Genomic DNA, 27235 nt, shown 5'->3' with positions numbered 1-27235 from the left:
TCCTCCCGCGGTTGTGGTAGCAGGATAAGCCAGATCCCCCCCGCATCGGCGGGTGTGGTGTCCCTCCCCTACTTCGCGGGGATGAGCTGGATGGATTCTCCTCCCCCGCTTCGGCGGTGGTGAGCTGGGCAGAGTGTCCCTTTGTGGGTGTAATTCTCTAAGTGCTGAGTCCTGCAGATGGAGCTTTGATATCGACATACTGAGGAGTTTCCGGCAGCGCATGACCACATGTGGGGAGGCAGGGGATTGCTCTCTGTCTCCGCCTGCTGGTGGATGGGCACAACCCACCAGTCTATGGATTGATCTGCTATGATTAATGGAAAGAAAATTATCAGGTATGATACATAATTTTACCTTCACAAATTATTGCAGCTGGTAGAAACAGCAATTATAAACTCTGTAGTTTGTGCCCATTTTCTTCACTGTTCTTCAATTGCTGCTGCCTGTGGTTTTTTCTTTTTACACTTTGTGATATAATATTTGCATGTGGGCCTCACTATTTCAATCTAGTTAAATCGAATCAAATTGAATCATACCGAATCGAAATTATTTTAGCTGAATCGGAGAGCACTACTGTGTACTAGATGTCAGGAGATGGTTTTCAAAGTGGTGGCTGTAAAGTAAAAGCTGTTAGGGATCACTACTTTAGTAGAATTTGCAGTTTGGGGTGCATCAGGAAGTGTGGGTGGCTTTGATTGGGGGTTGAGGTTTGACATCAAGGGATGGTACTTCATAGAGTGAGTGACGTTTCTCATTTTTGAACCCCAGTTTGGGCCTGAGGAGTTGCAGTGCCACTGGGCCATGAGGGGATTGTCCCCTAGTGGGGTCCCTCTCACATATAAACATGGCCATATGGTCTTTATTTGCTGTTATTTTCTGTCTAGTCTGTCCATCCATACCATCTACTATCCCTTCATCTCCCTTAGATATCCTGTGTGCATGTCCCATGCTTTCTACAAGTCAGGTACAGTGTGTCTCCACCACCTCTGGGAGGCCATTCTATGCATCCACCACCCTCTCCTTAGATAACTCCTGAATCTATCCCTTTTCACCTCAGTGGCGTAGCCACAGGTGGGCCTGGGTGGGCCGGGGCCCATCCACTTAGGGCTCAGGCCCACCCAACAGCAGCACATATTTAGTGCTAGCTAGCTTTGCCAGCTGAAGACCTCCCCCTGATGGTGCTGAAAACACTGCTTTCCACTTCAGCAGTCTAAGCTTCCTAAACTGCTGATACTGGCCTCATTACATTGTGGGGGGAGGAGAACACTTGGTGCCCACCCAAAATCTGCTGTCTGGCTACGCCCCTGTTTCACCTTCATCCTATGCTTCCTAATTCTAATGCTCCCTTCCAGTTGAAAGATGGTTGCCTCCTGTACATTTATACCATTCAAGTATTTAAATATTTCTGTCATATCTCCCTTCTCCCGCTTTTGTTCCAAAGTATACTTATTGAGAGCTTTAAATATGTCCCCATACACTTTTTGATGAAGACCTTTACAATTTTAGTAGACCCCTGAACTAATTACATCCTATATATACATATTATACATAAATATAATTACCCACCTAATCACTTTCTTTTTCTTCCCTTACTGAATCTCTGCACACTACTAACTGTATCTGATATTCCGGAATGACAATGTCATAACAAAACTATGTAAGCCACATTGAGCCTGTAAATAGGTGGGATAATGTGGGATACAAATGCAATAAATAAATAGAATACGCTTAGTTATGCACGTTATAGATGCAAGAACAGGGATTTTAAGTCTTGACCTAGGAATCAAATTTGTTCTTTGCAGGACCAGTGTGTAGGACCGCTACTAGGTCAGTCCAAGATAAATTGTAAATTTAATGCTGAAAGATACAGCACTTTGCCATTACACCCATTAAACTACAGATCCAGCATCCTAACCAAGCTAGACTCCTTTCAGTTTATCCCCCATATCATCCTAGTGCCCCATGTCTTCTCCTGGTTGTACATGTCTGCAGATACTGCAAACAATTCCAGCACGGATTGTGGAGTTCCTACTTTGTTTCATAAATCTTTGTCTTGTTCTTGATGGATAAACCAGCCAAAAAAAAGTTTGGTGCTGATGAATATCACAGATTATTTTGCAGGCGATCCAGGGATGGAGTCAGTACTTACGCAGTTAAGTGGTGATATTCAGCACTTTCCCTGACATTCTATATAGTGCGACCTAAGTTGCACATGCAAATCTGGTTATATTCTGCTTTGCATGTACAACTTAATTGGCTTAACAAGCCAAAAAGCACAGATAATTGCCACTAATTGGCTTTAATTAGATTTTACGTGCATAGCTAAGCGTATTCTATAAAGTGATGTATGTAAATTCTAAGACGCAGATCTGAAAAGGAGGCCTGGCTATGGGAGGGACATGGGCATTCCAAGCATTTACACACAGTGTTATAGAATGTGCCCGTTCCATGCGTAACTTAGGCATTGGCATTTACACTAGGTTTTAGTTGGTGTCAATGGCCGTGACTAAATATAGTCTCAGGAAATGGGCACCGGGCATATTCTATAAACTATGCCTAGATTTTGGTGTATCGTTGAGTAGTTGTGCTGTAAGGTTAGTGCTTTTTTTTTTTTTAGCATGCTGCATGAACTGTAAAAACTCTTGAAAACATGATTTACAGTTTGCAGTGTGACTTTAAATTCATTTTGGCTTTTTTGTTTTTTTTTTAAAGGATATGGGACAAAGTAATAAGTGGATCCTGCAAGATTTTAGTTTTTCTTGCTGTGGAGATTTTACTGACCTTTAAGATGAAAATAATGGCACTAAACAATGCAGAAGCTGTGAGAGAATTTTTGGCAAATGTAAGTATTTCAGTTTTTGAATAAATAGAATGGGTTCACAATAAGTAAAAATTCCAAAATAAGTAATAGAAATACTTTTGAAGGTAATGGTGTTAGATGGCAATCAAAATGAGCACCTTGATAAACTGATCAGTTGCTGCAAATGAAGCATGATTGTTTAAATCATTTTTTTATTAGGAAGAGTAAGCTCATATGCACACACTGGCATAAACAAATAATATAAGAAAGTAGAAGATACACGCTACCAACTTGCTATAAATCTCTGATTTACAATTTTATAACACTTTATTCCCTTCCCTCCTCCTCTGCCCCACCCTCCCCCACAAAATGTTGGGAGGGGCCTGGACTCTTATAGCCCCTACTGACTGTACAAAAAAATTCACAATGAGCAAAGTCCCCGGCAAAACTCTCTCTACCTCCCTCCTCTTCCTCAGGAACCCGTATCTCCCTCTTATAACTTACCAGAATCCTATCACAGGACATTTAAAATTTGGCTTTGAGCTCTGGGAGATGGTGTCTGAATATAACTTTCCCAACTAGTCAGGAACTTCTTCCTGCATTTATGAAAGCCTTTATTTCTTGAAGTTCCATCATAGTCAAAGCATGTAACCTATTTTGCCAATTCTAATAGAAAGGTGGAGTTGCCTGGGTCCATGTCCTAAGGATACATTTTAATGCTACCACTCTAGCCTTCTTTACAAACATTTTAAGTCCTTTGTCCTCCATAAAGCATGATTATATAGTGCTGGATATCTTTCTTGATATATGTTAGAATTCACCTAAGAATCGGAGGCTAGGAATGGAGTCAAGCATGCATTTTTGGGCCACAGGCATGCCATGAAGTTGAAGAAGCTATGTCTTATCTGAAGATGTTTCTTGTCTTTAGTCCTAACAGACCAGTCCAGAACATGTGGATTATACATGTTAACCAGTGGATGGAAATAGAGAAACAAAGTAGTTCTTCTGTGATTTACCTCTTTAAGGGGATTGTGCAGCCTTGGGATTTTTACTATTTCAAATGATCAAGCTGTGGAGCTAATATTCAGGTCAAATATTGCATTCATCTATTATTCATACCCATAAGGCACTATTAAACTCTACTGACGCACAATTCTCCAGCTGGATCAGGAGCTGCCTGAAATCCAATGAGAGAAGTTAGAGGAATTTCAAAATATAAACACTTCGAATTGTGAAATAAAAAACAAGAGAACAATTCTGAATGGAAGCAGGTTCCTTAATAATCAACTAAGGAGGGTTTCTGGGCTGATCTGGTAGGACTAAAGGAAAGAAAATGATCAGGTAAAACAGTGTCTCCTTCCTTAGTGTCTGTAGCAGACCAGTCCTGAACACATGGGATGTAGCAATGCAGTCCTGAAATTGGGTCGGACTTTACACATCTTATGAAAATAGTGAATGTTTTTGCCCACAGATCAGGAGCATTAGGTACAGAGAAGGAACAGTTATGTGTTGCTGTACATCAACTGACCAGAGTCTCCAGTTGGAACTTGTTCTACCAAGTCAAAAAACAGTCCAGGATAAGTGTGACAGAAACTTCCAAGAGAAGGCTACCCCTTGCAGTGTATATTTGGATTATTATTACAATTTTTTTTTTTTACAACTCTTAGCAGCTTATGGGAGGATCAGTCTTTCCTAAATTGCGTTAGGAACTCGTGCAAACTTCATCCATGAGAGGTGTCGAAAGTTGACTCTTCAGGTCGTTCCTACTGGCCACCTCAACCAGAATAGGAAGGAGAAAGGAACTTTAACGTATATCTGATATCACTTACTAACATATTAATTCAGTAGAAAATTGGAGCTGCGCAGCAATAACTAAGTCTAAAGTGGATATGTAGTTTTTATGAACCTTTTATTTAATTGGTTGTTTATTGCTGCTTGTGTTGCAGGTGCAAAGGCTGATCTTATGAAAAACAGGAGCATTAATTGGTGTTAGTCACACAGAGCTTACAGGTCACCGCACACATGGGGAACCTGTGTGGCTTCACTTTAGGCTTAATGCTAGATGAGTATTCCTAAGCCAGATGAAACACACCAGCTAACCCACTGAACTGCCATGAATTAGCTGCAGTGAGTCAGACTCCTCATTCACAGACATACTGGAATGAAAGGAGAGAGTGGATAACCTATTTTTCTGCTCCCAGTCTAGGCCAAATAAGGTGAACTGATATGACCTTCCTTCAGTCAGTGAGCTGCCTATATTTGTAGCCAAACTGGAAGAAGGTGTAGGAAAAAAAAACAGTGCAATCACCTAGCTGATAATGTTGCTGCTTATCTGCAGCATGAGACATCTCTATTTCCCTTAAATTTCAGCACTTTTTCTATTGATAATAGTTGTGATGGACAACCAACCTTGAACATGTGATCTCCAGGTGGGAAGTCAGCTCCCTTCCAGGAGGAACTATTCTGTCTCTTAGAGGCAGATGCACTAAAGCTAAATGAGCCTTTAATGACTCTCCAACGAGGAAAATTTGATCCGTTGCATGCATCAAAGGGCTTTTACCGAGGAAGCCAGCAGCTAACGAAAACGGAATGGAGATGAGCAATTAGTGTGAAAACCCCATTGAAACGACATGCACTAACCTTTTCCGATTGCCTTTACGCAGGAAAAAGGCAGGAAAACTAACGAGAGGTCTGGACCACTCGTTAGGTCAGCTCTGTGGCAGGAAAAATCATTAAGAGAAAAAATAAACAAACTTTGAGCCAATCCCAGCGCATTAGCAGAGCTAAAAGCGCTGTGATTGGTCCAAAGGACGTCAGAAAAACAAAAATAAATAAAAATAAAAAAAGGATCGGGAGGGGGCAAGGGCGCTCATCAGGAGCGTCCTGTACGGATGGCCTTGCCCCCCCCCCCGCTGCTCCCCACTTTCCGCCGCTCCCCCACCCCGAAAAAGCAAAATTCAAGCAGCCCCTGCCCCCCTCCCTTCCTCACTACTCTCTCACCTCAGCTCCGCCTCCCGACATCCTCCGTCCTGTGCCCCGCCCCCTTTTGGGGTCGTCGCCGCCATTCCCCACCTCCATCGGGCCCCCCTCCCTCTTACCGGGCCCGTGCAGCGCCTCCTCTGTCCGAAGGCGCTGTACGGGCAAGAAGAAAGCTGATGCCTGCCTTCGCCCAGCTTCGATGGCGCGTCTTTCTCCTGCTGGGCCCGCCCCTGTCTGACGTCAGTAACCTACGTAGGTTACCGACGTCGGACAGGGGCGGGCCCAGCAGGAGAAAGACGCGCCATCGAAGCTGGGCGAAGGCAGGCATCAGCTTTCTTCTTGCCCGTGCAGCGCCTTTGGACAGAGGAGAGAGGCGCTGCACGGGCCCGGTAAGAGGGAGGGGGGCCCGATGGAAGAGGGGAATGGCGGCGACGACCCCAAAAGGGGGCGGGGCACAGGACGGAGGATGTCGGGAGGCGGAGCTGAGGTGACAGAATAGTGAGGAAGGGAGGGGACCGGGGCAGCTCGCATTTTGCTTTTTCGGGGTGGGGGGAGCGGCGGAAAGTGGCGAGCAGCGGGTGGGGGGCAAGGCCGTCCGTACAGGACGCTCCTGATGAGCGCCCTTGCCCCCTCCCGATCCTTTTTTTTTTATTTTTGTTTTGATTTGATTTGGGAGCCATGTGCTTGTGATTTGACTGTGTTTTGACTGTTTGTGGCATGCGCAGAGCAGCTAACATAACGCTTGGCTGCTCTGCGCATGATTTGGGGGCCGATTAACGATGTGTATTGTGATTCTTTGGTACATTGTACGTTTCAATACCGATCTCAGCATGTGTGACTTTTTTTTTTTTGGTGCATTTTTCGTTATTTTAAAATCGTTAGAGACTTTAACGATTTAGATTTTTTTACGTTTGGTTGCTGCATCTGCCTCTTAGACACTGGAAATAAGAGAGAGAACAGAAGGGGAGGCTCAGTGAACGTTTGAAACTCCCTTCATTAGTGTCAATCCAACACTGCACAATATGTGACTAGGAGATAGCCTGATGCAAGGACAGTTACTTTTCAAGATAAAATGCTCAAGCGAGAACTGGTGAGGTAGCACAGGGAAGGGATATCTATTACCAATGACCACTGTAGAAGAAGCATCCTCTCTAAGACATGTTGCATAGGCAGCAAAATGTTTTAAGAGAGAGAGTGAAGTCCAAAGTACATTAGCAACAAGTGCTGCTGATTGAACTGGTAAGGGCTGTCTGCTTAAGCAAACTGAAGGAAATCCTCCTTTTGTGCCACAAGGGATGTGAAGCTTATGTGACTGTTGATGCAAGGAACTGTAATTGAGACGAAGCAGAAGAGCAAGAATGCTTATTCAAGAGGACAGAATTCAACATCATTAGTTCTGAAAAGGCGAAAGAGCCAAAAGAAACTATTTAAAAAATCTGCTGTTTATAGTAGCGGTGCTCATAGACCCATATCAGGAAACATTATTATGTATTTGGGAACCATAGGCTCTGAAGCTGGCGTAAACCAGATAACCCCACTGCAGAATTCATGTAGATTAAAATGTCCAGGAGAAATGAGACCCGCAGCTCTGGAAGCAAGGAGCACAGCAGTAAGAGATGAATCCTTAATGAAGAAAATGACTTGTAAGACAATTCTCACACTTAAAAATGAGGGCCTCAACAGGCAACTAGTCTGCCCTTAGGGGAGAGTGACCCCTCAGCCAGGATTGGGTAGTAACAAAATGCAGCACTTTGTTATAATACTTTGTTACAGTTTTCAGTACTTTCACATGTAACAAGTTACATTTGTGTTGTCTTACTTGTTACATGTAACTTCTTACTTTGAAGCTGTACTTTTGTACCTAGTAAAGTAGTAGTAGTTTATTTTTGGAAAGTTGTTTTTAAACAAAAGTATTTACCTTTGGTGGCTATGACACTGCAGCTCTTGGATCACAGTGTGCAGGTGAGAAGAGCTCTTGGACAGTGAAGCCTGTATGAGCTGCAGCTGGTCAGAAGGTTTCTGGCCTAGTGGTCTGGGTTAAGAGGTCCTTGGGTGGCTTCTGGAGCTGGCCTACCTTTTTGCTCACTCTAATATTGCTGTCAGAGAAATGTACAAGCATTTGAGAAAAACACACTTCAGGCTTGTCAGCCATTAGTAAGAGGATTGCTAAGTGGCATACAGATGCTCTTTGAAGAGCAGTTAATGAATAAGGAACTTATAGCAGCTGCAGTATTGCATCCAAAGTTTAAGACTGCATGGATCAATGACCCTAGACAGAAATTGCTAAAGTGCAGTCCGTAACTCTAGTGCAGATGCCACACCTGCTCAGATTCAATTGGACTTGGCTGATCTCTTCATTTTCAACACTGCAGACACCAATACCAGAAGTGGCGAAGCTATTCTGTCTGCCTACATGAACAGTGTAAATTCTCTGGCAGAGCTTGTTGGATATGCTGTTCTCAGATATCTTTTCTGAACTCAACGCTGCTTTACCAGCCGGTGCTACATGTGAATGTTTAGCGTTGCTAGACAGTTGTTTAGTCCAAACAGAGGTAAAATGACTTCTGACCATTTTGAACATCAGCTACTGTTGGGCCTTAACTCAGCATTTGATAAAAAAAATCAGATAAGAAGGACTAAAATAATTATGTCCAACTTGTTAAGAATACTTTTTCCTTTGTAATAAAAAAGGTAGTTTTAAGTGGCTATACTTCATTACTTTTATTTGAGTTTTTTTTTTTTTTGGATAAGACTTTTTACTTTTGAAGTCAGTGCTTTTACTTAAGTACTTTTAGAAAGTAAAAACCCCATCCCAGTCCCCAGCCAAGGGATTAGAAGGAATGTAGCATTTAAATTTACTATCTTTTGGCGGTCTTAATGAGCACTTCCTTAGACTAACTAGATGACCCCATATGAATGACTTCCGATGCTTCTCAGGAATTAAAGGGTGCAATCAACAAAAATTCTCCCCCAAACAAGTGAATCCATTGGACAATCAAGAAGGAAATGAGATAGTTCAAAGGAAACATGTAAGGAAGCCCTTTGCAATGTAATGTGCTGGCTGGGTTCACATCAGGCTCTGCAACTTAGATTAAATAACTACATTTTTTGCTTATTTACAACCCAAACTTTTACTGACTTCTGCTCAGTCTGTGTTGAGGCACCAGTCCTCAATTTTACTCGGAACTTCTTCCATTTATTTTTGGCCGGAGAAAGGAAATTTTAACTCTCCTCATATTTTGAGATTGGAGCTGGATCCTTATCTACATCTATCCTTCCTCTGGGGACAATAAAGAAAAGGTCTACAGCAACCTGCATCAATTGGACCATCCAAGGATATCAGAACCAGAAACTCTAAAGTTCATACCTGCAATCCGTGAGTTAAAAATTTATTTTAAATATATAATTTACTTCTATAACGCTGAATCATTTAGACTGCTTAAAACTAAAGGAGACCTATACACTGTCTCCAAGAATTTCACATAGAAGTGCTAATTGCAGCCATTTGTTTCTCTGTTTGATGTAAGACTGTGATCTCACAGGCCTGGTCTGAATTTAGAACTTTAAAAAGGTCTGTTCTTTCAGCTATTAAAGCCTTAACCATGCATTGCCAACTAGGAAGATTGCTGATCTACAGGGTGTACTCCAAAGAGTGGATTGCAGCGCCACCCAGTGAAATTTTGCCTAACTAGCTTCTGACATAAAAATGTGTCATGCAAGCATCCCAGTGGTGTATGGGAGAGGAAACCATAACCCCCACCAACCAAAGAGAAGGCAAAAGTGCAAGAGGTCAAACACCTGCATAACAGTACTTAAAAGATCACCTCATTGTCACACCAAAGCTACCCACAGCACCCCCAGACCACCCTTGGGAACTGTAGGACTGCTGAATGCCAGATCAGCTGCAAAGAAATCCTTGGTGATCCATGATGCCATAAATGAACAGCATCTTATAAACCTAGGAATAAGTGAAACCTGGCTAGATGAAAGTGGGGCTTTACCACTGGCTGAACTATGCCCAACAGGTTTCAACATCCAACATCAACTAAGACCAGGAAGACAGGGTGGAGGGGTAGCAGGCTTGATTCGGTACACAATCAAACTGCGCAGAATATTCATTCCCCAGTTACATGGATCAGAATCTCTTTTAATTCCACTTGAAGAGGAGAAGCCAATCTGGCTGCTCATGGTATACAGAGCGCCTCGTAACAACACATTATTTGTGCAAGAACTCCTAGACCTGATTACTCAAGTGACCCTGAATTACCCTAGGCTGGTGATCATGGGAGACTTCAATCTACACATCAAAACCCCAGGTACCACCACAGCTGCCTTTCTGGACACGATGATAGCACTAGGAGTTACGCAGGTGATCAATTCTCCAACCCATGAAAAGGGTCGCATACTAGACCTGGTATTCTACAAAGGGGTGGATATCCCAAAATTCTGGGATAACAGTATTGAAATAACACCCCTATCACGGTCAGACCATTTTCTAATTAAATTCTCTCTAACAGACGATGCAAATTTAAGCATGCAGTTATCTCTGATCATGGGGTAGAAGTGCGGGAGAATTGTGCCTGAGCATGCGCTCAGCACAATTCTCCCACACTTGTTTGACAGGTCTGGGCTGTCAAAAGCCCAAACCTGTCAAACACAGGGGCTTGGAGGTCCATGGGACCACCAGGCCCCAACTACCTCTGCCCTGAGCAACGGAGGCAGGAGGTCCGGCAGACCTCCGGTCCCCCCCCCCCAGCGACGGGGGCTGGAGGTCCGCTGGACCATCGATTTTTTTCCCCCCCCCCCCCCCAGGTTCAGGGAGGGCTGGAGATCTGGTGGGTCTCCAGCCCCCCTAGTCCCCCAACAAGGGTTCCCTGGTGGTCCGGTCTGGACCCCCCCTACCTTGTGTGTGTTGGAGGAGGGAGGGTAGCTTGCCTCCCTCCTCTGCCTGCGATGCTGCAAAATGGCGGCGCCCTGCCCAGTGTATCCTGGGATGCGCTGGGTGGGGCTACACACCATTTAAGGAAGAATAGCCTAGATGGGACTGGGACGTGCTTAACACATGGGTGGCCTCGGCCGATAATGGAAAAAAGAAGGGCATCCAAGGTAAATTAGAAATGGGGCGATAATTCTCCGGCAAAGCAGGGTCCAATGAATTGCATTTTAGAATGGGTCTTTTTACTGCTTTTTTTTTCCCCAAAGAACTGGAAAAGAGCCTGTTTGGAAGACTAGAATTTATCATATCATATGTTCACTTGTTCTTCACCTCAGTTGGTGAGAAGTGTCTGTGTAAAGAGGCTATTTTGCTATTGCTTGTAAAATGGAAGCATGCAGCGAGCATGAGTCGGTATGATTTAAGCAATGTGCCATGATAGAATTTCTGATTGTTGAAGGAGTCCCTTCAATTGAAATTCACCATTGCATACTGTGGTGATGTGAGTACTGTGCTTCACTGGGCCAAAAAATATAAAGATTGTGTACTGGGGATGGCTAATTTTTTTGTGTGATCAAAAATGAAGTGAACGACCCATGACATCAACGGATGAGCCTCACATGAGAAGGGTTGACAAATTCATAAAGGACAATCAGAGCATCACTCAGTGTTACAGTGCAACCCTGAAAACTTTGAAAAACGAGAAGAGTTCTGAAGCAGAAGAGAGAAATTTTTCTTGCCACATGATGGCACTAGGCCTCACACAGCATGAACCACCACAGAGTCAGTTGCGAAGATGGGTCTTAGTCTTACCTCATCTGCCATACAGCCCAGGCTTAGCACCATGGGATTTTTTTTTTTTCCCCATCTTTTTCCAAAATTGAAGAAATACCTTTGGGGCCATCTTTTTTACTCAGTTGAAGAGGTAGAAAAGACTGAGCAACTGGCTGAAGAGTCAAGATGTGCAGTTCTTTTGCATTGGCTTTCAAAAACTTGACCATAGATCGCATAAATGTGTGGCGAATGGTGGTGACTATGTAGAAAAGTAAATACATGTAATAGATGTTTTTTTTTTATGTTTCAACAATTTTTATTGATGATATAACAAAAGTAACTGTCAACAATCTCAATATATATCAATTGGAAAACAAGACAAACAGAGTACCAGCATGGCGAAAATCTCATCATCAAAATATTTAACATTTTCTCCCCCTCCCCCTCCAACTCCACCCCCACCCCACCCCTTCAGAGTATATGCTACGCTGTTTATTAACTTTTAAGTATATTTCAAACAACTAAAACTCATCATCACAATCAATTGCTGTAACCATCATCTTTCAAAAGAAGCGTAGAGAGCCTGGATTCTTATAGCTCCCTACCATTTTATGGTTCAACAATTTATCTTAATAATTCAACATTTACAGTACAGCCTACCACTTCAATTTGAACCTCCTTAGGTAACATGTCATAACCACACTATAGTAACGTTCACCGTTATCCTCCATAGTTCGTAATAAGTCCCCCCCTCCCCCCAACAACACTGCTATACCCATCAAAAGTTTACTTGCCTACTCCCCCCCCTCGCCCTCTATCCCCCTTCCCCCCTAATTATAAGAGAAAAAAAACCATATCGATAAATCAGACCAATAATGAAAATCCCCCCTCTAAGGAGATACCCAAACTTTTGATCTATATCTGAAATGAATGACTCCCTTTCAACTGAGAACTTAAAGCGAATTGATCACTAAACTCCTCCCCTTAGAAGATAAGCTTTGGATATATGGCCCCCAAATGTCCAGAAACTGCCTCCGCCGCTTAGGGGAACAGCCCACCCCTCTCCTTTCAAATAGCATGAATTCATGCAATCTGTTCCGCCAGTGCCAGAAATCCGGGGGGGACTCCTCCATCCATTGACTCATTATAAGCCGCTTACCAATTAGACAAGCCTTGCGAATCAACTGTCGGGCCGCACCACCATGTAACAAAAAAAAGCTCATGCTTATCTAGCAAGATCCCCATCGAGGAACACATGACTCTTGATCCCAAAAGAGTGCCCAGATACCGAACAATGGAGTCCCAAAAATACCGCACCTTGTAGCACCCCCACAAATAATGAAAAAACGACCCCGGAGCCCTCCCACACTTCCCACAGAGAGGAGTGGATACTCCTCCCATCCTGAACACTTGTCTTTGTTAGGTAGGCCCTGTGTAGAATACGATACTGGCATTCTCTAAGTCCTGCATTACCCGTCAAACCTGAAATCCTAGATGTCAAAGCATTGAAATCCAAAGCCAAATGCGGTCTTGCCAAATCGTCCGCCCAGCGCTGTTGAATTTGCCCTCGGACCTTGGGCACCATATATCTTCCCAACACCCTATGCAGCCCAGAGATTGAAAGACGTTCCCCCTGTATCGAATGAAAAAACTGCCGCAGGAAATGACAATGCCGAGAACCTAAAGCCCCACCTGTCCAATGAATCAACATAATGCTTCAGTTGGGCGTGAGCGAGGATACCTCCCATATCATACCCGAGTCCCAATGCCCCCAGATTCAACATTACCCCCTTCCGATCCAACACATGTTCTAACCTAGTTATACCTTGTCGTGCCCATTTCTGAAAAAACACATTCTCCAAACCCGGTCGGAACAACAGGTTGCCCTGAATAGGAAGAATATCCGAGATCCATCTACTCAAGCCAAACAGCTTCATCATATCTTTCAAAAGACTTCGCAGAGGGGTCAATAATATACTATTACGCAACTCCACCGAAATCATCTTGCTGGGAGCCTGTAATAAAAAATGAAAATTACACAGCGTATAATACTGGTTTTCCAATTGTCTCCATATGTAATCATTTTGCGCCAAAAACCAGTCCCCAATGTAACGCATGAGACAAGCCCAATTATAACGCTGCAAATCCGGCAGGCCCAAACCTCCCTCACCCCAGGACCCCTGCAATAGACTCAACGGCAGCTTTGCCTTCCTCCCCCCCCCCCCCCCCAGCAAAAACGTCTAATCACCCTACCCAACTGATTGAGGTCTCTGGCGCTTAGATAAATGGGCAACATATGCAGCAGATATAGCCATCTGGGGAACTCCACCATTCTGAACAACTGGATCCGCCCAGAAAGTGACAAAGGCAAAGACATCCAAGCTTGCAACCTCTCCGATGTGGCCTTCAACAAACCAGAGACATTCAGATGGTACAACTCTGAAACCCTCATCGACAAGCGCAGACCCAGATATTTAAAGGATCCCTGTGCCCAATGAAGAGGGAACTCCCCATCCCACTCCCGCCGTATCTCCTCCGCTGAAGGCAACGCCAATGACTTGGAATAATTAAGACGAAACCCAGCGGTCTCCAAATTCTCGAAAAAGTTCTAAAAGGGCAGGTAAAGAAGTGCTTGGCTCCGTAAGATGCACCAGCAGGTCATCCGCAAAAGCAGAAAGAAGAAATTCCGTTCGCCCAACTGGTACTCCCTGTATCTCTGGATGCTGTATGATTTCCCGAATGAGAGGTTCCAAGGAAAGAACAAACAAAAGAGGAGACAAGGGACATCCCTGTCTGGTCCCTCTATAAATCCTAAAAGACTCTGAGCGTTCCCCATTCACCCACACATACGCCCGCGGTTCCGAATACAAGACCTCAACAGCATCCAGAAAAAAACCCCCAAAGCCGTAATGTCTCAAAACAGCAAACATGTAGGACCAGTTCACCCGGTCGAACGCCTTCTCCGCATCAAAGCTAACTAAGAGCGATGGCAGGCGTTCCCGGGCTACAACTTCTAAAGATGTCAAGATAGATCAAACATTCTTCACTGCTGTCCTTCCCTTCACAAAACCCACCTGGGACTCATCAACCAAGGACGGGAGGACCACCGCCAATCTATTGGCCAAAACTTTAGCATATAACTTCGCATCAACGTTAATAAGAGAAATGGGCCTATAAGATTCCGGTTCCTCCTCATTTTTCCCCTCCTTAGGGAGCACAACTATTTGAGCCTCTTGAAAAGTACCCGGGAGCGTGCGCTTAGCCACCATCGAGTTGAACAAGGACAACAACGGCATCTTGACCTTATCAAAAAACTGTTTGTAAAACTCTACCCTGTAACCATCTGGTCCAGGGGCCTTGTAAGTAGCACACTGCTGCAGAGCCAACATTAACTCCCCCTCCGTAAATGCCCCATTCAGGCGGTCTCGTTGGCTGTCAGAAAGCCGAGGTAAATTCAGGTTCTCCAAATACATATCACTGTCCATCACAGCATCCTGATCCACTGCATACAGCGCTTTATAAAACTGTCCAAAAACATCAGCAATATCTCCATCTGCCCTCGTCAGCCTCCCATCTTTTGCCTTCAACTGCAACACGCGGTTAACACCCCCCTTTTTATGAAGCATCCTAGCCAACAATTGCCCCGCCTTGTTCCCATATTGAAACAGACGATATTTATAATAAAATTGGGTATTACCCGCCCTTTGATGCAGCAGTTCATTCAACTCTTTCAGCGCTCCCAACAATGCCCCCCTGCATTCAGAAGTAGGTGAGCGCCCATAGGCTCTCCACAACCTCTGAACCAAGGCACCCAAACGAACAATCTCCCCATCCCTCAACTTCCGAACCCTCGCCGAATAAGAGATAATGTCCCCTCGTAACAACGCCTTTGCTGTTTCCCAAAAAAGGGCCGGCTGATCTACATGCTCCCCGTTGTGATATACATAGTCTTCCCATCTATCCAACAAATAAGCATGAAATCTCGAATCCCGCACCAGCTCCAAAGGGTATCTCCATATCCGATTACACCCAGCCCGCGGTTTGTCCATCGGGGTCAACCAAACCAAAGCATGGTCAGAAACCGCGTATGGTCCAATCTCCACCTTCTGCACTTGAGACAATAGAGAGCGAGAGACAAATAATCGATACGGGATTGAAACCATGTGCTCGAGAAAGATGAGTAAAGTCTCTCTCAGACGGGTGCAGCACCCTCCAAACATCTACCAGCTCCAAAGCCTTACCCAAGGAAGATAACGCCCTACAGCCTCCCCCCGAACTCTGGCCACCTGGATTGGAATGATCCACTAAGGGATCAAACATTAAGTTATAGTCACTTCCTAAGATCATCTCCCCCCCCGCACGCGGAGCCAGTCTCTTAAGGCTTGAAAAAATTTGCCATTGAACACATTGGGGGCATAAACATTACAGAACACCAAATGGCGCCCAGCCATCTCCACATCAGCCAAGACCCACCTACCCTCCGGATCAGCCTGGGTCGTGTTAAGCCGAAGTGGGATGCCTTTCCTGAAAAGGATCATCACCCCTGCCTTCCTCCCCACTGCAGGAGCCTCCACCAAAGAACCAACCCAACCTCTTTTAAACTTAGCATGTTCTCCGGAGGACAGGTGCGTTTCCTGTAGGAAAGCTACATCCGCCCTCTGCCGCTACAGCGCTTGTAACACCTTAGTGCTCTTAATAGGGGAGGAAACCCCCCCCCCCCCCACATTCCACGAGATTATTTTAAGTGATCCCATTAACCCAGTAGTCATGTATTCTCATAACAAAACTAACTCCACTCAAAAACAAAGGAGGATGCCCCCCAGCCCATGGACACCCCCCCCCCACAGCCACCCATTCCAAAAGCTACTCCATACCATCCCTCCCCCCTCTTCCCTCCCAACCCAACCCCTACATAACCCCCCATAGCTCCTAACAAAAAGCCGGACCACGCGAGCTCCCCCCCTCACCCATCTCATCTACAATTCCATAGTCACACATGCATTCCCCCTTTATACATCAAAATTTAAATCTTCCCACACCCACTCACTCCCCCCATTCATTATAAAATATCCATCCAAACCTCATATATATAGCCCATTACTCTAGTACCCAGGGGGCCCTTCCCATCAGATAATTATAATTCAGTTTCCCTTACAGTTCCTCACCCAACTTTAACAGAAAATAGAACAGCATTCACTCACCACCTTCTCAAACAAATCAAACCTAACTGCATTATATATTTGTAATGCCTATCCCCACTGTTCAAAAAAAAAAAAATCACTGCAGTCGCTCACTAGTACTCCTCACCATCTCATCAAGTATGTAACAGTCCAGTCCCTTCAAGTGTCTATTCCACTCTCACTTGCTATCAAAGCCAGTCTCTTCATGCTGGCCCTTCAGCAGGTAGATCTTGTTGTACAAACTTCATCGCCTCCTCTGCCACAGTAAAGAACTGCTGGGACCCCCGATACCAGATTTTCAGTCATGCAGGGTAGAGTAAAGCAAATTGTATTTTCCTGGAAAACAGAAGCTGGCACAGTTCGCGAAACGCTTTTCGCTGTAATGACACTGCCGTGGAGAAATCCTGAAAGCAGCGCACCACCGAATTTTCATACTTGAGCTGTCCCAATTTCCTGAGCGCTTGCAAAATATCCTTTTTGTGTGCAAAGTTCAGCACTTAAAAAATTACTACTCTGGGACGCGAATCGTCCTTACGCACAGGCCCTAACCTGTGGGCCCGCTCCACTCTCAGCGGGCCTGTTGTCAGCTTTAGCTGAAATGCTGTGGGGAGCCAGGATTCCAGAAAGGATCGCAAGTCAGCCTCTCTGATAGCTTCCGGCAGCCCCACCATCCTGATGTTACTCCTCCGCGCCCGGTTTTCAAGGTCCTCCAATTTTGCCTCAAGTCGCTCCACCTTCTGTTTCAGGGCTTTACTCGACGTCTCCTGTTGCTGCACCGAATCTTATTCATCCGACAGCCTTTGTTTGTATTGAGTAAGCTCCGTCTGGATACCGCCCAGCTTATCATCGATCCCTTTCAGCTGATCCGCGATCCTTTGCAGTTTAAGGTCTATGGAGACTTCCAGCATGGCAGAAACTTCTGCCGCTACCTCTGCGGCCCACGTGGAGCTCACTGTCGGGGGACTCCCGCTCTCTGCCTCCGCCATCTTGTTTTCAAGCAGCCGACTTCGCGCCCCTTCTTTCTTTCCAGATTTGGCCGCCATTCTCCGCTCCTGCACACAATCCGCGTCCACCAAAAGCTGCCGCTACACTTCCCCTGCTCAACAGTATTCTCCGATTGAGTGGGAGTAGCGCGGTGAAGGTTGGAAAGCTCAGCTAACTTCAGGTAAGGAGGGAGCTCTGCACAGCGACTGCCACTTTCTAACCGTGCATCACGTGATCTCCAAAAGATGTGTTTTTTTATTCATTACAATATTTTCATTTAAACAAAAGTTATGGAAGTGGTGGCTTTTCATTTAACCATCATTCTTATGGGATTCAGTGGAGGTCAAGTGATATCCAGAAATGTAAAAATGAGAACACCTAAAAATGACTGAGGTCATAACTTTACAACAGCATGCCTTACTATGGCAGTTCAAAACTGCAGGTAGATGCAGAATTTTCTGTGTGTTTACAACAGTTTTTCCTGTAGGTTTAGACATGATTATATGACCCAGAACAACATAAGCTTAGACTAGTGTTCATAGGCTGGCTGGTGTCATGAGTTGGTGATTTCCAGGGCAGGACTTTGTGCCTTGGGGTCAGGGATGCTTTGGAGGCAATGTCAAAAGTGACATCGTGAAATCAGACTAAGGTCCTCATTATTGTATTCCATGGGGAACCAGGCTTTGTGGCTCCCTGGCTGAGGATCATCTCAACAGTGGCTGAGCTAAGTGAGTCTGGAAGAGACATGAAAGTAGGGAGACAGCCCCAGAAAACTGTGAATTAAAGCACAGGAGCCAAGTAGAGACTGGTTCTAACTGAAACAAAAGTCTCTAAAGGAGCAGGAGAAAAATTCTAGGCACTCCCACCTCCCTTTCCATAAGGTAGTACATATATAGCAGGGAGTGGTAGAGATACTGTGACTGATGTTTGTTTTAAAAAAATCTTATATACTGCTATACAATACAAATGAATGACTGATCTAATTAGTTTATATAAAGACACTCATAAAACAAACTATCTATCTATCTATCTATACATACCAGCGGCTGACAAGCATCTAACTTGCCTAACCATGGTTTTCATACCAGCGGCTGACAAACATCTAACTTGCCTGTCCATGGTTTTCATATAATTTGTCTATCTGTAGTTTTTCATTGCTATACAAATAGCATTGGGCTGAAAATCCATCTGAACACAAAGGATAGATCAAGGGAGGGCTTTCAAGTAAACCAGATAACAACAATATTTGACCACTATTCGGATAAGTTTTACATATACTTAAACATATAGCAGCAGTGTGGTGATTGTGTAATAAATGTATTCAGTTCTTCTGACACAAACTTAATAATTTCTGTGTGTCTATGAAACATAGTTTTCTGTTACTAAATAGGACATAATGTCCACATTTTACCTTGTGAGCCTTCTTTACTAAGCTGCATTAGCTGTTCACTGTTGGTGCATAATATTTTCTGCATTAACTCAGCTTCCTAGCATTTAATATGCAGAATGGAGGCAGAGAACAGGCAGGGACTGCACCTTATAGTTTATGCAGAAATATTTACCATGCTTAAACTATTAGGTCATAAACTGTACACTGACCATATGTAAAATTGTTTTGAACTGTCACTGATATATCCCATACAGCCACTTTAGTAACAAATTTACCAGTGTTTTTACTTCTATAGGAAAAAAAGGAAAGGTAATGAAGAAAATTAATGTAGAGTGAAAATATGCCATTGTGTGTAGATAGATAGATTTCACTTTTTCCGAGGACAAGCACACTGCGCTTTCGTGAGTGCCTTCCCACCAGTCCATATCACACAGGACCCTCAGCCTTTTTTTTTTTCTCCACAGTGTACTGAAAACTTCTCTTCAGTTGTGGCACTACAAAATTAGATTTTTTTCTTCACTTTTAGTGCCTTCCCTCTTGCTATTTGTGAGTAGTATGGGGGTTTTGTGTATTTTTTTTCCAATATTAACCACTCCCCTTGTGCAAACCGAGCTCTCACACAGGCAGATCTCAGCCCACATACCCAACATAACCATCCAGGCCTAAGGAGAAGACAGTCATACTTGAAATCCTTTCCTCTATGCAAATGATTCTCAGCCTGGTCCTTGAGACGCATCCAACTTGTGGGTTTTTAGGATATCAGTATTGAATGTGCCAAAGATATCTTGCATACACTTCTTCTGTTGTATGCTGTTCTATCTTATGTATCTTCATTGGACCCAATATTCAGACTGGGAGGTAGCCAGGCTGCCTCCCACAGTCAGTGCTGAGTCCAGATATTTAATGCCGAGCTGTTTCTGGTGATCAGCATTCGATATCTGGGTGTATTTTTGCCAGTTTAAAAATATCTTCAACACTGACCAGATAAGTTTAAACTGGCTAAAGATATACCTGCTATTTTGGCCGCCAGACTTAGCCAGTGATGCGCTGAATATTGGCGGATAGTGGGTTATATCGTGTGATATAACCTTCTAAGTAAATCTCCCACTCAATATTGCCAGATAGCTGGTTAAGTACTGTTTAACCGGCCAGGTGCCATTCTTGGCTGGTTAAAAGATTTTAAATATGAACCGGATTGTGACTATCCTGAAAACCAGACTGACGGTGTGTGTCCCAAGGATGGGATTAGGAACCTCTGCTCAGGAGCAGAGAGACTTACCACAGGCCCCGGAATCTCTTTTGTGAGTATTTACCACTTGTAAATACATATTTTAAAGGTTTGTTCTTTTTTACAATGGGATGAAGAAAATTATTAACTTTTATTTTATTTTTTTAATATAAAGTAGCCTTTGCAATATTAATTATCACCAATGCGATAGAACCCTTTCCTAGAAAAGGCTTTTATCAACATATCAACTTTTAAATTTGTATGATCTGAATAATATTTTGCAGGAAGGGCGAAGTCCCTTGGTGTATCAAATGTGTAGGGTGTAGCTAGTCCATGGGAAGCAGACCTTCCAAGTCTCCCACATTCAGCGGAAGACTTCCGCTTTGGCGGGTATTCTCCTGCACTCCCGCCAAAGTGGGAAAGTCTCTCGCTTAGACAGAGTGCTGGGCTAGGGGCTCCACTGTCGCTGCTGCTACCTCTGCTGCTTTTCCCAATAAGCAGCAGAAGAACAAGAAAAGCAAGCATGGGGCCGCAGCAGCGTTCATGCATGCGCTGTCGGCTGTGCCGGTCCTCTGCCCTCCGCTAATGTCAGCTTCCCGTTCTGGGGGCAGAAGACTGGCGGAGCCAACAGCACTTGCCTGAAGGCTGCTGCGGCCCTGCACTTGCTTTTCTTGTTTTTTCCACGGCCGCTGCTGCTCATTGGGAGAAGCAGCAATGGCCAGGAAATGTTGAGATACAGGGTGGAAGGGGGAAAGGGTATGGAGAGGGAGGCAGGAGGTGCTGAATGGAGAGAACAGAAGGAGGAAAATGAGTGGGGACGCTGGATGGAAGAGGGGTACAGAGAGAGATGAGTGGAAAGATGGGGAGAGAAAGAGGGGACTTGGAAAAGGGCAGGAGAGAGAGAAGCTGCTGGGGAGAAACGGGGAGACCCTGGCTGTTGGATGGAGAGAGAAAGAGGAGAAATGCTAGATGAAAGGGGGAGAAAGAGGGAAGATGCTAGAAGGATGGGGGCAGAAAGAGGGAAGACGCTGGATGGAAGGGTAGGGAAAGAAAGAGTAGAGACTGGAAGGATGGGGAGAGGGGGGCATGCATGCTGAATGGAAAAGAGGAGAGAGAGACACACACACACACTGGATGGAAGGAAGGAAGGGAAGAGAGAGACACTGGATGGAAGGATTGGTAGAGAGGGTAGATGTTGGATGGGAAGAGAAGGGGGAAGATGATGGAAGGGTAGGGAGAGAGAGAGGAAAGACGCTGGATAAAAGGATGCAGAAAGGGAGACACTGGAAGGATGGGGGAAGCGAGAGAGGGGACACACAATGGAAAAGGGTAGAGAGAGAGAACTGGCTAGAAGGAAGGAAAGAGAGGGAGACACTGGATGGAAGGATTGGGTGGAAGGATGGGGAGGGAAAGAGGGAAGACACTGGATGGAAGGGTAGGAGAGAAAGACGGAAGATGCTGGATGGAAGGGTAGGAGAGAAATAGGAGATGCTGGATGGAAGGATGCAGAGAGAAAGAGGAGGGGAGACGACGAAGGATGCAGAGAGGCATGAGGTTTTGGACTCTGAAAGCTAATTGAAAAAGGTATTAGGTTAGTAGAATAAAAAGGTATCTTATTTTCCATTTTCAAGTGCCTGAACTTAGCATATGTAGGAGGGCTGGCATCGGTGGCTGAAGCACACTTCCAAGTGCTGCACTGCTGAACAGCACGGTAGGAGGCTCATGCAGTGGACCTCTTCAACTAGCGGGGTGTAATAGAGTGAACTGAAACACTCCCTCTTACCCATTCCTGCTGTCACTGGTGTAAATAAAATATTTTCTGGAATGGCTGTGGGACTGAGGTGTGCCAGGGGGTGGATCCATGAGGTAGAGTGGGTGGAGCCAAGGCAGAGTGGAGTGTGGGTGGGGCATGTACTAAAATTTACCTCTCAAAAATCAGTACCCCTTGGCAGCTCTGGGGAAGTGTGGAGCCAGACTGTGCATCAGGGTGCACTCTCTTCTAGCAAAGCTCCAGTTTCTTCTGTGAAGACTGGAAAGTATGATAAGAGATTCAGCTGTGGTAGCACATGGAGCAGGTTTGTGGGTTGAGAAGGAAGTGGAGCAGAGCAGGTAATAGATAATGCATTTGATATATCACCTTTCTATGATGGAACCAAAGCACTTTTCACAATATATTAAGATACTTTCTCTGTCCCTAGTGGGCTCACAATCTAAGGTAAGCGGCAAAGCAAAGGGCAGTGAAGTAAGCAAGGTAGAGAAGGGAATGACTTGGATTCAAGGATCCCATCATGCTCTGGATAACAGCAGAACGGATCATGATCACATTAGGACAGTGGTTCTTACCCCGGTCCTTGGGACACGCCTGTCAGGTTTTCAGGATACTCAAAATGGATATGCATGAGATAAAGTTGCATGTAGTGGAAATAGTATATGCAAATTTCTTTCATACATATTCATTGTGGGTATGCTGAAAACCAGAGAGGTTGGGTGTGTCCTGAGTACTAGGTTGAGAACCCTTCATTAAGAATTACGCAGGTCAGCTTGGCCAGAAAAGGACTTTATATATAAGAATGAAGGTTATTGTTTTGGCCCCTGGTTTCTAATGACCGACAGAAAAGGTTGGAATTAGAGAGTTGCACGGGGACAGAAATCTTACCCATCCCCGCCCGTCCCTGCTAGAATCTCACCCATCCCCACCCGTCCCCACTGGAATCTTACCCATCCCCACCCATCCCAACCCGTCCCCACCCGTCCCCGCAAGAATTTAACCCATCCCCACCCATCCCCGCAAGAATTTAATGGTACATAAAAGAAAATTCTGGTCAGCTCCCTCAGTCTCTCTCTGGATTTGAGCCACATCACTGTAGGCAAGGAAGGAATGGAAGCTGAAACTTAGAACACTCTGGTGTGCACATGTAAGATTTGTCTCTGATTTCTGGCACTGTGTGCTGAGAGGTCACCACATGCACGCGCCAGTAGGTCAGGTGTCAGACCTGAGGTCTGCGCATCAGCCCGGGAGCAAAAAGGATTAATTGTAACATAGTGACAGCAAATAAAGACCTGAACGGTCCATCCAGTCTGTCCAATAGTCACACTCATTATCAATTCATGATTAAATCAACAAGTGTGATATTATATACTTTCTGTCATGTTTCTGGAACATAGACCATAGAAGTCTGTCTGGCCCTATACTTATGTTCCAACTGCTGGAGTTCTCGTTGAAGCCCACTCCAGTCTATTCATCTTCTCATTTGTGGGATACAGACCGTAAAAATCTGACCAGCACTGTCCTTATGTTCCAGCCACTGAAGTTGCTGTTTAAGCCCTTTCCAGCCCATCCTAAACCAGACTTCCATATATTAGACACAGACCATACAAGTCTGCCCAGTATCGGCCATAGTTAATCACAGCCAGAGTCGCCATCTAAGTATTACTTCACACATCCACACACATACAGCCATTTAAGGTTAGGTTCTTTATAACTTCCATTTTCTAATTAGAGATCCTTTGTGTTCATCCCAAGCCTTTTTGAATTCCATCATCATTTGTGTCTCTACCACCTCCCGTTAAGAAGACTTTCCACATTTGTGCTGTTAAAGCAAGGAGGAAGAGGAGGAGAAGGAGACAGCACTCAAGGTACTCAGTAGATGAGAGGCTGATGCAGTGCAGCTTACACTTCCACGGGAACCCTGCAGAACTGCTTCCATCCCCGCGGGAACCCCGCAGGACCTACTTCCGTCCCCGCGGGAACCCCACAGAACTGCTTCCATCCCCATGCGAACCCCGCAGAGCTACTTCCGTCCCTGCGGGAATCCCGCGGGATTCCCGCGAACCCCGTTCCCGTGCAGCTCTCTAGTTGGAATCAGGAGTAAGCAGACAGTGTTTGTAACGGTAAACATATGTGAGTGTTCAGCTTCTAGCTGAAGCAGAAGCAACAAGTTCTGGCATACAAAAAAATGTGCCCAAATTAAAAGAAAAAAACATGAAATGATTGTTGTTACCTTTGTCGGTGTACTGAATCATTTTTATTGTTTCTTTCCTATATTCCCTTTCATAATCCTCTCATTCTTTGCATTCTGCTCTCTGGTACCTCATGTTACTTTGTCTCATTTACTTGACCGCTCACATTCTCATCTGCCTTATGAAATGCTGATGCCTCTTTTTGTGTGAGAAAGAGAAACCAATAACAGACAAGGGAATACATCTTGTTGTTACTTTTTAATGTATTGTACTTTGGTTTCAAAGCGGTTTTCATTAAATTGCTAGTAAATGAAAAGATAATAGTGCAAAATGAAGGGAGACTCACGGCAGTGTAATGGGATGTTGATGACCCTGCTGTTTTGCTATCAGTTGACCGAGCTGTTTTACTTTCCTTTTGCCGAAGGCTTTGGCTGTTCCTTTGCTGAATACCAGTCAGAAAGTGAGCTCTTCCAGTCAGTCGTAGAAAATGAACTGTACATTGTTCTAAGTTCTTGATCTCCTAGTCCATGAGGGCTGCTAACAGGTCAGGTTTTCAGGATACCCTTAACGAAAATGCATGATTGAGGTTTGCATATAAAGTTTCTCTTATGCATATTTACTAGGGATGTCCTGACTATCTGACCTGTTGTGGTCCTCAAGGACCAGAGGTGAAGACAGGCTTTAAGGGATCAGTTGCAGGAGGTCACTGCCTCCACTTTTACTTAAGGCAGAAGCATCCCCTTTTCCTCACTGTAACAAGACCCTCTACTCCTGTAAGGTTATGGGTCACATGCAGATTTTTCAGATAGTAAATGAGCAGTTTAAAAAGTAGAGTAACTCACATAAGAATGGTAAAATGTTCTTCCGTCATGTCTTCTCTCCAGATCTGGTGGAGTAATGGTGCCTGCCTTAGATCTGCATTTGTAAATAAGAATAATTTATTTTTTGTTCATATCGGAGCCATTTCCCTTCGTGGCTTGTACAGTTGTTTAGCTTATGAGTAAGGGCTTCTGATTCTAGGGATTTTTAATTTGAAAATTTATGGGTTTATTTTTCAGGCATCTTGGCGCCTTGGCTTGCTAAGAAAAATAGGGGTCTATTGGTAATACTTTGCACCATTAGGTGGATTCCATTACATTTATATATATTCTTTAAGGTATAAATGTTCTTTTCAAAACATTATTACCAAAGTATACTTTAAAATAGTGTACTAGTGTTAAATTATTATATATGATTATGAAAAGTGCTCAGTTTACAGGTCAGTCATAATAAACGTGACTGGCTGAGTAGAGAACCATCATCGCACCCTTGGCGTTCTCAGTAATAAAGGATCATCCGTAGTGAACCTATGAAGCTTATAGTAATTTGTTACAACAATTCTTTTTGCTAGTTATATGCAGCATATGAATACAAAATTAATCAAACTGCCTTGTTACTATAAGCTTCATAGGTTCACTATGGATGATCCTTTATTATTGAGAACGCCAAGGGTGCGATGATGGTTCTCTATTCAGCTGGTCACATTTATTATGACTGACGTGTGTACCGAGCACTTTTCATAATCATATATAATAAATAAACACTAGTACACTATTTTAAAGTATACTTTGGTGGTAATGTTTTTGAAAAGAACATTTATACCTTAAAGAATATATATGTGTAATACAAGGTATAGGTTTATTTGATTTATTTCCTACATATTCATTTTGGGATTCCATTACATGACATAAAATAGTCTGTCAATCCAACTTCATCTAGTCATGTACAGACCTCTTCACCTACTGTTTGATTTCATGCCATTTTTTGTTCCATATTAAAAAAACAAAACAAAAAAAACCTCATAATTACTTGGTCTAATCTGCTGCTTTTATTATTTTGCTGTCACATTTATCTACCATCCTTTTCCCCTTGAAGACACTTTTTCTCTCCTCTTCTTGTTTCATGAGGGTGCCATGGCTCTTAGGTCCTTGGGGCTTTGTTGCTTATTAGGCTGATGTGCTCCTGCTATCGTGGCTGCTTCCTCCACCCAGACCGCATGTTCAAAGACAGCATTACTACCCTCCTCAGCTCAACTGCAGGGCATCATTGGATCATGCGTTTTTTTTCAGTTATAACCAAAAAATCAAAAGCACTACTTAAGTGTATGCTTGTTCAACATAATTAAAAAAAAATCTGATAGCGTATGTGTGTGTGTGTGTATGTATATATATATATAATATATATATATATATATATATAATATAAGCTAAAAAAAGATGTGCATATTTTGAGCTGTTAATTTTTCTAGTTCATACAGATATCCCGAATTCAATAAGTGGCACAATGTCAAGGAATGTAATTGCAGATTTCATCAGTTGCGTTAAAAACCCCCCCCAAAAAAGGTAACTTTTAGTAGTTTAATTCCTTTATTACTCTCTTCTGTAGATTCCTCAAGAGAACACTGATGCTGTTGTCAGCAAAGCTGTGGCTCTGTGGCACAAGCACTGTGGCACACCTGTACATTCAGTATGAGGACTTGCCCTTCCCTGTACTTCAAGTTGCTGGGCTCCAGTACTGTGGAACACTCGTTGAAGTTGACTTTTTTTTTTTTTTTAACTTAAATAGTTGTAAATAATTTCATATTGCCTCTATAACTTAGTAAAATGGTACAATGGTTTGTTTCTGATATGATGAATAAATTAGATGTGTATTTTGCAAGAATAAAATCGTGGAAGAAAAGACATATATAGTGGTACTGTGTTGGTGAAGAGGATAGATATTTTGTTAAAGTAGAGTTTCGTTGAATTTGTGATGTCAGGTAGTAGTGAGAGAGAGAGCTCATTTTCAAAACAAAACAATAAAAAAAAAATCCAAAGAACGTCATAAGGTGGTAGATGGATATTTTTTCTCAAAAATGTCCAAATTATGATTTTCAACACTCTGACGTTTTTCCCCCTAATTCTATAAAAGCTGCTAACTTGTGCATGCAGATTTGGGTGTGTGCCTGATTTCTGTGTGCAATTTGAAT

General features: G+C 43.8%; 1 protein-coding gene across 2 annotated transcripts in view; it reads left to right on the top strand.

Annotated features, from left to right (window-relative positions):
• LOC115475416 (TBC1 domain family member 7) overlaps window positions 1-26948 on the top strand; it is a 47148-nt gene extending 20200 nt beyond the window's left edge. For both annotated transcript variants that reach the window (XM_030211124.1, XM_030211115.1), the window contains exons 7-8: window positions 2713-2842; window positions 26653-26948. In XM_030211124.1, the coding sequence (XP_030066984.1) occupies window positions 2713-2842; window positions 26653-26739 (217 nt within the window). In that variant the 3' untranslated portion in view covers window positions 26740-26948. The remainder of the gene's footprint in view (window positions 1-2712; window positions 2843-26652) is intronic.
• The last annotated feature ends 287 nt before the right edge of the window (window positions 26949-27235 follow it).

Source organism: Microcaecilia unicolor, chromosome 1 (assembly GCF_901765095.1).
Source record: "Microcaecilia unicolor chromosome 1, aMicUni1.1, whole genome shotgun sequence".
NCBI classification, from domain to species: domain Eukaryota; kingdom Metazoa; phylum Chordata; class Amphibia; order Gymnophiona; family Siphonopidae; genus Microcaecilia; species Microcaecilia unicolor.
This window is presented reverse-complemented; position numbering and strand designations above follow the sequence as displayed.